The sequence below is a fragment of the Myotis lucifugus genome, unplaced genomic scaffold, assembly GCF_000147115.1.
Source record: "Myotis lucifugus unplaced genomic scaffold, Myoluc2.0 scaffold_228, whole genome shotgun sequence".
Classification (NCBI taxonomy): Eukaryota; Metazoa; Chordata; class Mammalia; order Chiroptera; family Vespertilionidae; genus Myotis; species Myotis lucifugus.
Window position 1 is genome coordinate 1,796,736 of NW_005871276.1, and position 13,844 is coordinate 1,810,579.

Consider the following 13,844-nt stretch of genomic DNA (forward strand, 5'->3'; position numbering starts at 1 on the left):
ACGTAAGACAAGACCAAGGCACCTCGGGCTTCCCCGGCCAGTGCAGGACGGTAAGAGGACGCGTGAGGCTTTAGCACAAATCCATTTTCACCATTAAAAAACCTAAACAAGCCCTAACTGGTTTGGCTCAGTGGATAGAGCGTCGGCCTGCAGACTCAAGGGTCCCGGGTTCGATTCCGGTCAAGGGCACATCCCTGGGTTGCGGGCACATCCCCAGTGGGGGGCATGCAGGAGACAGCCAATCAATTATTCTCTCTTATCACTGATGTTTCTGTCTCTCTCTCCCTCTCCCTTCCTCTCTGAAATCAATAAAAATATTTTTTTAAAAAACCTAAACAAAAACTCTAAGCTGGTGGCAACATGGGGCTATTGTTAAGGGTGTTATCTTATATTTTAGAAAAATCACAGGTTAAACTCCATAAACTCTAAAACAATAACGTGCCCTATGCTCTAAATCAATACAATCATTAGCTATCAGAAAACGTGAAGCATTTAGAAAGATAACTGAAGAAAAAAACCACATTACAATCCTGACCTTTCACACAAATGTGAGCTCTTCTGAACTGTGAACTTGAGAAGTGCCTTAATGCCACCCTTGCAGGGAGAGGCCTGTGACCTGGGCGTGGACAAGGAAGAAATGGACTCAAAATTCCATCCCTTCCAACAAAACATGTCCATGGCTTGAAAAGCCCCAGTGATGGTCGCTGAACACTTGAGACAGAGGCACGTCTCTGAGGAATAAAAGCAGGTGCTGAGATGGCTTCCCGAGTATACGGAACCACTTCCAGAATGAGGTGCAATCACTTCTGAGATCCGTGGCTCAGAAATATTGGAGCCGTCTTTCTTGGTGCCAAGAAAGACACATAAAATGCCCTAAAGGTTTTTAAACTGAGAAGTACAGCGAAAGGATGAATACCTTGATTCCACCAGAAAGTATAACACAGCACTAAGCAGACCACCTGTCTCTACAGAGTGAAGGTCATGACTATAGAGCACACTTAGCACGTCATCCCCAAGTTCCGGTCTGAGCTACCCCAGCACCCACTTGTGACTTTGATTTGAAGAAAATCTAAAGGTAGAGGAATAAAGTGGAGAACTAAAACAAAACATACAATTGGGGATAAAAGGCAACTCATTTTCCTGGTGCTATTCTGTCAGCAGGATTAAAACAGGCAAAAATGGCCCAGGGATTACCCAATGCCTTTTAGGAAGTGTGCCTCTTTTTAAGTGCACTCAAGCGCACTAACAGTTACTACTTCCAGGGCTCGGTCTACAAGTCTGTGCGTATTAGTGGTTTGTCCTCATTACAACTTGGAACTGCTGGTCATTTATTGCCACCTTGAGTGCAGCCAGAATTAATGCTACATTTTTCTGTGTGGAGAGAAAAAAGATGTGTTCAACTAGAAAGGTACAAACTTCAGAATATACCCAGAGCCACAAAACACACAGCTTTCGATGACCATTTCATTAATTCAGCAAGAGGAGAGAAATGCCAAAGGCCGTGTGGGTGCCAGGGCTCCGGAGCGTGGCGCTCCGTCCCGGGCAGGTGTCAAGGCGGAGGAAGTGCAGTCTGTGGGTGACCCACGGGGTCACGGGTGATTGTTACAGGGCTTTCTCTGTTCATGACCAGTCTCGGAAGTTTAATGAAAAGCTATCCCACACCGCGGTCGTGTTTTTATACACAGGAAAGGCACGAGAATAGAGTTTCAGGAGTGAAGAAATGTGCACAGCCGCATGGCCCTTGGAATAATGGCTTTTGCTAAGGAGGTCTCTCCCTCCACTCCAAGCACTGCAATAACCACACTCAAGGACTGGCCATCACAGACACACACAGAGCAGTTCACTCCGAACCCAAGTTAAATATGCAACGCTGAGCATTTGGGGTTTAGGAAAAGCAGCATCGGATTTGGGTTTATAAAATGAGAAACCCAGGATCTTGGCTGGCTGTGGTCTACGATCCCACATTCACTGAAAGACAACAGTGCCACCTGCTGACGTTAGAGACACATCGCCGACAGCTTGAAAACCAGTAGCTTTGAGAGGAGCACATCAGGGAGGGCACACGGTCTACACACATGGAGTAAACACACAGAAAAGGACAGTGTCTACATTCACGGAGTAAATGTCCGGGGGTGGGGGGGGGGGGACAGCTGGAAGGGGATGATAGTAACTACATTCATGGTTTCCTCCGACTGTGTGAGCTATCAATTCCTATTAGGCTGCTGCTATTGGCATGAATTAACCAGAAATAAATCTTTTCTGCATGTAACCACAATAAATTCTTTTGCAAATATTCCCTTAGAGCCCTACTATATAAACTTTAAGTAGGACCAATTATTTCACTGGAAAGACAAAAGAATTCAAAGTCAGTCAAAAGAAACCAGCCGACTGTAGGATTGTGCTGTTGTTTTTTTTATTGTGTTTTCAATGGAGAAATACATCATCTGTTTACAAAATAGCTCTTGAAAAATACAAGGAGTACAGATACTATAAAACAAAGCAAACTCCAGTCATGAGACACTACGTACATCATGCGAAAGCAACAGTCCGATCTCCAGGTTATGAAACTAGAATTAAAAAGTCACTACACAGAAAAGGTCCAAGTTCCCAGCGTGGCAAAACTTGGGTGCAGTTACAGGAAACGTTGAATAAACTGAATTTTTCCCCCCAATGTGTAAACAAATGACAAGACTAAATCTGTGCCTGGCAATTTCAATCTAACTCTGAAGCTACACAAAACACCCAGCCACCTTGTCACTTGCCCTGGTAGTGTGACCCTTTTTCTCTGGTGGTGGAGACAGGGCCGGTGACTGTGCAGAGTGAAGACGTGGGAAGTAGAAATGCTGTATACTAGATGTTACGAAGTATGGTGAAAAGAAAGCCTCAATTAATGCATGGCCTAAGGGGAAGACTACACTCCAACTTTGGAAAATTAATTTAGAAGGACAGGGGAGAGTTTAAGTAATTGCAGTTTAACATGAAAATGCACATGACAGGATGGAGCACAACGGAGGATTCGTAAAACATGCTCATCGGAAAGATCGTTAGGTTTGCTTTGTCCAGATTAAGAGGAAGTTTATCAACATCTAGCATCCCTCATAGTCATGAAGATGGCTGTTCTGGTGCTTAATTATGAGGAATTGCCTTCTTTAAAGAGTTCCTAATCTACTGACAGGATAAAATAAAATGAAAAAGGTGTAGAGAGAGCTGACTAGATGTCAAGTGAGTGCTAGAAATGATTTTTAAATGTTTCTAGATGTAAAATTTACTGACAAATTTGGTCAACCATTTAAAAATAAAAATTAGTTTAAAATTCTTGGAGAAAACGCCTTTTCGCCCACATGTTTAAAACTGAAAACCAGCTTGGCTACAGACCAGAGTTCTGTGGAGTGTACAACATCCCTCCTTTGTAGGATCGAGTGCTGTCCAAGACGCACCCCATGTTCACAGGCATTCCGTTAGTCCTCCTGGAGTTCCGGCCACGGGACCACAATTCAGTGTCCTGGGCCCGTGGCACAGGGTCACTGGCTCCACACCACTGCTTAAGAAAATACTGGCATTTTGTTTTGTGTGGACTAAATCCTACATTATGCATACAAGCAGAAAGGGAAAAAGGAAAACAAGGGGGAGGGAGCAAAATGCTTTTGTCTGTTTCAAAGACCACAGACTAAAGGCAAAACAATACCGAGCTTTAATAAGCTCAAAGAAAAAGATCTGCTGGCTGATCGCTGATTTATCTGCACTCTAAACAATTCTATAAATAAAACGAATATATCATTTCTTAATCACGACCCCCATCAATCCAAGTATTTCCTAATTATTCTTTCAATGTCAAACACCTATCTTAGAATTGACATTTCCTTCGGAAGGGTTACAGCTGCCTCACAGGGACTGACCTAGACATACTCTTAGCCTTGCTCTCAAGTACAACAGCACACCGCTGCAGAATGGTATCCGATTTGAAGATTGATGGGAAAGGGAAATTCTTCAAGAAAAAATGAAATCCATCAGGCTGAAATCTAAAATTAGTACTACTTTCTAAAGCGAAAATACATAAAAGTGCATCATCAGAATAAGGAGTTCTTATGCTAGTTGTATCGCAAATTTTCCAAACAATGCATCAAACATAAACCCAATTCAGATGGTCAATTAAGGATACGAATATAGCTGAGGTTTGGGTTTTTTTTGTATGGTGTTTGTTTGTGTTTTTGGTTTTTTTTTAAAGGCAGTAATTTTTTAAAATAGTTAATGCAACTGTTGCTAACACAATAATAATAGTACTCCTGGCTTCACATACTAACCTGGACTTCCGATCAAGTGCTGCTTAGCCCAGTAAGGGAGGTCACACAAACCTACATCCATGTTCAGCCATGTCTAGTCTTGTACCCTCCAGTCTCCTTTCTTAGCATTTGAAGACAACAGGTTGAGTTGGCAGATATTGTTTATGGACCCCTGAGGTTGTTTTTACCGATTCAATCTCAGTTTTATTGAATTCTTGATAACAGGAATAGGATTTGCAGGGAGAGCAGGGATATCAGAAAGGTCTGTACTGGATGTTTTCTGAGGACAAAAGCAAAGAACACAACATTGTACAAAGCGCTGTAACTTAACAGAGATTTACTTTCCCACTGCTTTATTCCTAAGAAATGGAGGGATCTTAGCATAAGTATTAAAAATTTAAAGAAAACTTTCAAAATGAAATACAAATAAATATGAATTACTATGAAATTACTTCTTTTACACTTGTAGGAACATTTTAGCAATATGCAGAAAATGTAAGTAATTTCAAACATAGCTTTTATAAACACACTCCTCTAACAATCGCCCAGCATGTCATTACCAGGGCAGTAACACTATTGGCTGTGGTGCTGACTGGTACTGCAGCACCCCCATGTGGGAGAATACTTCAGGTTCACCTTATACACAGGAGCAGCAATTATCAGTAAACTTAGGATTTTTTGACCCTGTAAATTATCTATACAACTGAGCAATAATTTTATTATTTTAAACTTTAGGGAAGTTTCGTATTAAAAATAAATTAAATCACAAGCCTTCTTTAACATTCAAAAACATAGAGATGAATTTTTAAATGTTTTATTATGGAAAATTCCAAAAATACACAAAAGCAGAGAGCACTGTATGATGAATTCCCATGCGTTCATTATGCAGCTTCATCAACTGTCAAATGAAAGCCAGTGAGTGCACTGTCCTCCCACCTTCGCTGCCCGGTTATGCTGAAGCAAAGCCCAGAGATCCTATCATTCCATCTGTAAATATTTCAAGTTTATCCTCAAACCATAAGGATTCTTTGTTAAACACGGGCACAATCTTGTAATCACCCCCACCCCAAACATTCCCCTTATACCACCAAACACAGAGATGGATTTTTTACATCAATATAATCACTCCTATAACTGGGTGGTTTTCCTTTCAACAGCTCGAGATCTTTTTACTAGAAAGAAAATTCTACTTCCTCATAAAAATAGCTAATAAGCAAACACCCCTGGGCACTGATCACCACTGGGATGAAATCAATAAGACAAAACTATGAGCAGTTCCCCGAGAAGAATGTGGGCACTGAGAGGCTGCCGGCCCATCGCAGGACAGTTTCAGGTGGATGAACAGGTTTGTCCATGTATCAACATCAAGCTCAACACTTGCTAACGTGGTTTTAGTTACCCCAATACATCTTATCAGATAAAGGTTCTGAAATAAAAGACATTCCAGAAGAGCAAACATAATATGCAGACTATCTTTAGGGACTGTGACGTAGGTCGTAGGTCGTAGGGTTAACAGCCAGCAAAACCACATTTTAGAACGGTCACATTAAAATAACCCTGAACCACAAAGCAGCACACATCGCTGGATTGTTCAGCAACTGTAGCCATCATCTCTCAGTTCTTTTGTAGGGTGACCTATTTAACCTCTAGCTAAAGAAAAGATGTACTTTGTGTCAGAGTTTGACCTGGACTTAGAAATATATTCAACTTGGGGGAATTCAAGAAAACATTTCGCCAACAAAATGGAAGTTCACAAATCAATGGTTGGGGGAGGACTGTCACAAGTAGAATTTCTATGCCAAATGCAAACATTATTTTAACGAACTATGGGGTCCATTACATTAATAACAAAATCAGAAATACACAGGGAGGCAGAAACACATTTTAAAAATAAAAAGATCATATTAACCTCGTAAAAATGAAATCCACAAAGAATGGTTTTTAGCTGTCATAATTTAAATTTCACTTTGACCTCTAAATAAAGCCGCTGTATGAACACTGCATGCTGACTAGTGAGGAGCTAAATCATTTGCACTATCACATGTGTAAGGGGATGAGTTAGCATCTGAACAGCACACAAAAAAGGTTCCACCACATCCTAGGCTCTGAACTACAATAAATACAGGGATAGGCTAGCAAGGAATTACGTTCACAGATACTTTATCAGTCTCCGTAAACGCTCATTTTAGCTCATTATGCCACGCTAATCTCCACAGCAGTTATAAAGCTCTCCTTGCTTTCTGCACTTAGTACCTGAGAGGCCAACAGAGAAGCCGCTGTCTGAACAGTCTCTGATTGAGTTGTACTTGTCTCTGTATCAAGTTGTTCCTGTGAGACAAAGAAGACAGGGACGAAAGAGTCTTAGAAAAGAATAAAAGAACAAAACGGGGTTTGGTGGCTAATAGAGCAGACATATTAGAAAACAGGAAGGATTAAGAGAAAGATGCGACTGCATTACAAAACCATCTTTTAAGCCTATTGCAGGTTATTACCCCATTGCACGTACACATAGATTTCTATTTGCCTACTTTGATCTTTTAAGGCGTGGTCAGAATATCTCGTGACTTCCCAACCAGCTCCAATTTGGACATTTTAAGCAAACAATAATTAAAGACATGCACAGGCACATTATGAAATGTGGCTCAGACAATGATTAACAAAATATAAACTCAAGCTCTTAACTATGTGAAAAACAAAGTCCATTCAATATTATTAAATAAAATTACTAAGAAGCACAAAAATTGCTCCTATGCCTTTAATTAAAAGTAGAAACTGTCTCTAAGACATTCCTCCTTCCTTTTGGTTTCTCTTTCCCATTCTCAATAATCAATGCTCAGTTTTGCTCTAAGGTTAGTCAGAAACCATGGGGTGAATGAGCCATGTCATCCCTCTGCTCCAACTCTTAAATAAAAGCAGTGCACACAAACAATAACACACACACACATATATATATACACAAATGAAAAAAAATAAAAATTTGAATTTCTATAAAAAATACTTATACAATAATAGAACAATGAAATACCAATTTTCTCCTCTGAAATTACAAAGGGTAAAATAGGATGTAAAAAATAGAAAAAGTGCAGTGTTTCTATAGCACAGCTTGGCAATACGTATCAAGTTTTAAAAGGAAGCATACTAGTTGCCTCAGTAATTCCTCTTTAATTAATTTATCCAAATGAAATAAACATAAATAATGGCAGCCATTTAACTATAGTCAATGCTACAGTAGGGAAGGGCAACTTTCTTTTAACAGGAACAACTGCTAACAATAGGAAACCGCCTGTATAAAAAATTATAACTGCTTTAAGATAGCATTCTATGCAGCCATTAATAATATGTTCTAGATTATAAAAATGACATGAAATTTTTTCTTGGTTTACAGAGTGAATAAAGACTTAAAAGCAAAAGGCTTTGGCAGTATACACAGACAAATCTATAAAGACATCAAAATAATACTTGCTAAAATATCAATCATGGGAATCTGGATAATTTGGGGGAAAGAAGATTTCCAATTTTTCTACAATAAGAAGGACAGAGTTAAGCCTTAAGTATATTTCAATTTCTGGGGGGGAAAAATGATGTTCCCAGTCTCATACAATTTGGCTAAACCAATCTCTCCCAGCCTGTCTACCTTGTTTCAAGCCCCCCACACCTTAGGTTCTAGCCAGAACCGTCTGCAAAGAAAACTATTTTTCTAAACATACCACACTCTCACCTCAACAGCGAGATGACCTTCTCATGTTGGCCTGCCCATAACCCTCTGTATCCTTCAGAGACTGCCTCAAATACTACAGCTCCCTTTTGTGAAGCCTTACATTACTTCTGCAGTCAAAAAGTAACTTCTCTTGCCTCTCACCACCCCACCATCCTCAATCACTTTGATAATGTAATTAATTGCTTCTCTTTTATTTTCTTGACTTAATTGTAAAGAATTGTAAGTTCTTTAAAGGTACGGAACATAATTCACTCACCATTCTATATCGTTAGGTGCCCAACAGATTACAGTACAACTAGAAGGGCCTCAAACATTAGGAATTTAATTTTAGCATTGTAAATTAACATTAAAAAGGGACACTTCTGGAAACAACCTATAGAACAAATTACAGCACAATATTCTACACACATTCCTATCACATCTTCCGTCCTCTGAATTGTATATGTACACCAAGGCTAAATTTAGTATACCTTCGTTTCTGTTTTATCATGTCCACTCAAAGCAGGACAGTTAGCATCTTCACTTGTTTCATCCTGTTTTTAAAAAGAAAAGCTTTATTCTCTAAAATGAAAATTTTAGATTATTTGCCAATCAATGCTTTAACTTACATAATTTTTTAAGTTATGAAATAATTTAACCTGTAAGATCAAGTATGGCCTTAAAATAATTACTGATTCACTTAAATTTTTTCCATATTAACAAGTTTAATTAGTATACTAAATTGTAGTATCTGCCAAAATTAAAAAGAACATGATGAAAACTTATTCATCACCACCACCTAAAGTACACACACACACACACACACACACACACACACACACACACACACGGTTCTAAAAAGAATATCCCTTTAATTTTCCTAAAGTTAATTAACCACAAAATCCCTTAGTATGACCTATTAAAATCCTGAATAAAAGGTTTAAGAAATGCTCTCTCCTCAGGTCTTAATTTTTAAGTGTATTATAATTCTATTCAAAACAATGCATTTTTGATAAAGAGGGAACAGGGGAAGCCCAAAATGGCTATACTTTCCCATTCCTGTACTAACTTGTTAATAAGCATCACTTTCTTAAGAAAAATAATTGACACTAATTTCACTGCTTTACTTACTAGACAGAACTAAAATTTAATTTTAATTGGCTCTAAAACAAGACATGGAAACTACAGGATAAACTTATAGAGTAGGAGAGATTTAATTGCAATATCAACCAATTCCAATAAAAACCTTATTTGTATCCCTCAAACATACATACTTAACAAATAGTACTTTAAAACCCTACTGAACCAATTTCAATTCTGACTGGATATGTGACAATATGGTAATATTGGTAAATGTACTTATACACACACACACAAATATATATATGGTGTAATATACTATAGCTGTGTTTTTTATTAGTCCTTATTTTTAGAAATATTTATGGTTGAAATGATATGCCTGGGATCTGCTTCGTAACATGGGGAAGTGAGCAGATGTGCAGATGAAAGAAGGCTGGCAATGATTTGTTAGCTGTAGTGATGCAGACATGACTGTACATTATAACTCTGTACATGTTTGAAATTTTCCATAAGTTTTTAAAATATTTATAGCATCATATTAAAAAATATATATGGTATAATAAGTTTTAAAATATATATATGGGGCAGATTTTTCTATTTTTATTTTACATTACTGCCATTTATATATATTTGAAAAGCTTTAGCATATGATGCAAATTTAGCAGAGCTAAACTACCTGGCAATACCTAAAACCCTCCTGTCTACATACACCTTAGTGTATTAATTAAGCAGAACCAGTGTTTCTTTCTGATTTGCTAAAATTTCTAATGCCAAGTACTCATTAACAAAGAATTAAAAAAAAAAAAAACAGTTTAGGAGACCTTCAAAATTAGGATATTTAGAATATTTTTTAACAATCTTCTTCAAATTTAGCACCATGATTTTAGGCCTGGGTTTTAATCCTGTCTTTGAGTTTCATTAGCTTTATAAAGGAAAAAGCCAATAAACCTTGAGTTTCTCTTCTAAGAAATGAGATTTATAACAGATCCTAAGATCCCTTCTACAGTTTAAAATTCCATTTTTATTAGTCAAAATAAAAATGAGCTGCCAAGAAGCAAACCCCAGATTGAGAAACTATACAGAAAAAAAAATATTTGCAAGAAAAAAATGGGAGAAACCTATATTTTACAGGATACTTGAGACATCAATCAATTGCTAAACAGGGATCTTATTTATAGACTAGAGGCCCAGTGCACAATATTTGTGCACTCGGGTTGGGGGTCGGGGAACCATAGCCCAGCCTGCGCCCTCTCACAGTCTGGGAGCCCTCGGGGGATGTCCGACTCCCAGCTTAGGCCCACTCCCCGCAGTCAGACATCCTTAGTGCTGCCGCAGAGGCAGGGGAGGCTTCCACCACCGCCACTGTGCTCACCAGTCATCAGCCAGGCTTCTGGCTGAGTGGCACTCCCCCTGTGAGAGCGCATTGACCACCAGGGGGCAGCTCCTGCATTAAGCGTCTTCCCCTTCGTGGTCAGTGTGCGCCATAGCAACCGGTCATTCCACCATTCGGTTGATTTGCATATTAGCCTTTTATTATATAGGATTTGGACAAATAAAGACTAAAAAAACACACAAATCAATGACACAATTAGGGATCTTTGGGCACTGACTAGATATATAATATTAATGAATTGTTGATTATATTAATGAATTATTTATTTTTTTTTCTAAGTGGGTTACACTTATTTTGTTACTATTGGCCTGGTGCACAAATTCATGCACATTGAAAGGAAATTAATTAGAAGAAATATTTTAATATCGCTATTAGCCCTTTCTCTATAATAGAAGTGTCAGCCAAATTCACTATCGACAATGACAGATCAAAATAACATGAGCAATTGGCACCAGCAAGAGCTTTATATGTATTGTGCATGCGTGAGTCAACTTAGCCTTTTATATATACAGAGACTTTCCTTTTTGTAACCATTATCTTTTAGATAGAAGAGTTTAAAAAAAAACTAATGGAATGATATGTTTGGAGGAAGTGGAAAAGGCTGAAAGAACTAAGAGTGCAGGGATTGGCCAAGTGCTCATACCTGAAGCTGCATGGTGGGTACATGGATACATGAAATGATTCTCCTGTGTGCACGTTTAAAATTTCAAAAACTCTACATTCCTATTACTTCCCTAAACTAGACATGAAACGTAAGTGTTTTCTAGCAAGGTAAGAGCAAATGAAATTACAAATATTGTGCTGGTACACACTTGGTTAGAGCTCACAGAGAATCATTAAAAAATTAACCAATTAACGCCCTAACTGGTTTGGCTCAGTGGATAGAGCGTCGGCCTGCGTACTCAAGGGTCCCAGGTTCGATTCCAGTCAAGGGCATGTACCTTGGTTGCGGGCACATCCCCAGTAGGGAATGTGCAGGAGGCAGCTGATCGATGTCTCTCTCTCTCATCGATGTTTCTAACTCTCTATCCCTCTCCCTTCCTCTCTGTAAAAAGATCAATAAAATATATTTTTAAAAAAAAAAAATTAACCAATTAACATTAGGAAAATGGAATGATAAGTGTCTAGAGCTATGCTTGCATATACTAGGGCCGTGGTCGGCAAACTGCGGCTCGCGAGCCACATGCGGCTCTTTGGCCCCTTGAGTGTGGCTCTTCCTAAGCCTTAGGAGTACCCTAATTAAGTTAATAACAATGTACCTACCTATATAGCTTAAATTTTAAAAATTTGGCTCTCAAAAGAAATTTCAATCGTTGTACTGTTGATATTTGGCTCTGTTGACTAATGAGTTTGCCGACCACTGGACTAGGGTAAAAGAAATGTAAATGTGGAATCACACCCACACCAGGATATTCTTAGGCTGAGGCACAACACAATCCAGTAGCATGGGGCTTTTCAGAGGTTCCCAGGGACTCAGGTTAGCTGCTTCCTCACCCACTCCCTGCCTCCAAAATGTTTTTCTAGAGCGTTTGTAAGAGGTGGGAAGCAGATGACTGAGGAAGGGATGGACTAAACCAGCAATCGCCAACCGGTGGCCCGCGGACCACTGGTGGTCCATGAGTTCTGAAAGATTGGCGCCCGCTGGTTTAAGGAACCTTTGGAGCAGCGGTTGCCAACCGGTGGTCCGTGAGGTCCGAAAGGTTGGTGACCACTAGACTAAACTAATCCCCTTCTGGTGGTAGTTCTTTCTTTTTTAAAAAAAAATAAGTTTTACACCGGAACATTAATGAATATCTCAAAAAAAAAAAGGAAAAGGGGGGGGAAGAAGAAATCCCCAGGCCTAAACTCCTGGAGAGTTTCTGACTCTGTATTTGGAGAAGGCCCTAAATTCTGGTAAGAAAAAAACAAAAACCTGAAAAAGTAATTCTGATGTACGGTCAGGGTTGAAAACCACTGCCTTTGGAGATAATTACAGACGGATTTTCAGAATACATGTTTTAAAATATACTGTAACCATTTTTCATTCACAGAATCATAAGAGTGACAAAATTCATCAAATTATTCATAGTTCATTAATAGTGACTATTTCCTAGAAGAACAACAAAAAAAAACTTCAGAATAACCTAGGGGATAAAACATTTGAACTGTCACCTCTGTGGCAATGGTGAAAGCCTCATTAACAGGAAACAACAAGAGAGTCACTCCAGGGATCAATGAAACTGTGTAACAAGGTTATTTCTAGACTAAGATACACACTTAAAATCAATGTATACTTTTAATGGTTTTCTTAAAACTGAGACTTTGACAAGATAAACCATTCACTATAAAAAGTTCATATTTCTAGAAAATTTCCTAAAGAGTTAAGAGAAAATAATAATTCAAGCCCCCCAAACTAATCTGACTTTACAACTTTTGGCCAGGCATTCCATTAGGAAATTCCCTTAGAACCACTCGCATTCTTACCAAGTATAGTGTAAAAACTCCAAAATTCCATTTGGATCAAGAAACAAAAACCATGTCCAAAAAAGCTATGAAAAAATCAATACCCATGCCCAGCCAGAGTGGCTCAGTAGTCAACCTATGAACCAGAAGGTCATGGTTCGATGCCCAGGTTGTGGGCTCAATCCCCAGTGGGGGGGCATGCAGGAGGCAACCTATCAATAATTCTCATCATTGATATTTCTATCTCGCTCTCTCTCTCCCTTCCTCACTGAAATCAATAAAGATATATATATAATTTTTTTAAATGGTACCTATAAAAGCCAGCTGTATGAGAGCAATAAATGAAGGTGCCATTAAGTGCACGCTAAGTCGTTATGAACTAGACATGCTACAGAAGCTGGAATGAGGCACAGCTTTGGGAAGAGGCCACTGAGAGAGCAGGAAGGGGGAGAGAAACTATGGCACTGCAACACTCCCCAAACATTTCCTACAAGCTTTCCTCCTTCCTGCTTCTCATTTTAGGCCCACAAAGGTTTTCTTTTGCTGGATTTTAAAATAATTAAGCTGGTGTTCTCATAGGTAACTAATATATAGGTACCTCTTCTGTTTTGGTTTTCTTGGGACTTTCTTCTCTGTGAGGTGAGGATTTCCTCTTGACCCCTCCTGTGGGACTAGGTATTTTTGTTGCTGCATTTCCTGAAGGTCGTGGTGGTGGGTTGACCAGGCGTGTTGCAGAAACCACTCTGGAGACCGCAGGCTTTGGTGGTGATGAAATGGCTGGCTGTGTGGCAGTTTGAGGAATGCTCTCGTTCGATGTACCTAAGTAATAAGTAAACATTAATACATAAAAATTAAATCATCAATATTAAGGTACAAATATAGCTTTATTTCTCTAGATTTGATATCATTGATAACTTTACATGCAAATATTAAAATGGCATTAAAAAGCTGA

The 13,844-nt window shown here is 38.8% G+C and overlaps 1 protein-coding gene across 8 annotated transcripts in view; it reads right to left on the minus strand.

Moving 5' to 3' along the window:
• Nucleotides 1-2,391: 2,391 nt before the first annotated feature.
• PAPOLA (poly(A) polymerase alpha) overlaps nucleotides 2,392-13,844 on the minus strand; it is a 60,099-nt gene continuing 48,646 nt past the window's right edge. For 7 of the 8 annotated variants that reach the window (XM_006098282.3, XM_023762022.1, XM_023762021.1 and 4 more), the window contains 4 exons: nucleotides 13,491-13,711; nucleotides 8,469-8,531; nucleotides 6,534-6,608; nucleotides 2,392-4,560 (listed from right to left, as the gene is read on the minus strand). In XM_006098282.3, the coding sequence (XP_006098344.1) occupies nucleotides 4,465-4,560; nucleotides 6,534-6,608; nucleotides 8,469-8,531; nucleotides 13,491-13,711 (455 nt within the window). In that variant the 3' untranslated portion in view covers nucleotides 2,392-4,464. The remainder of the gene's footprint in view (nucleotides 4,561-6,533; nucleotides 6,609-8,468; nucleotides 8,532-13,490; nucleotides 13,712-13,844) is intronic. The other variant, XM_023762024.1, reaches the window with a different exon arrangement.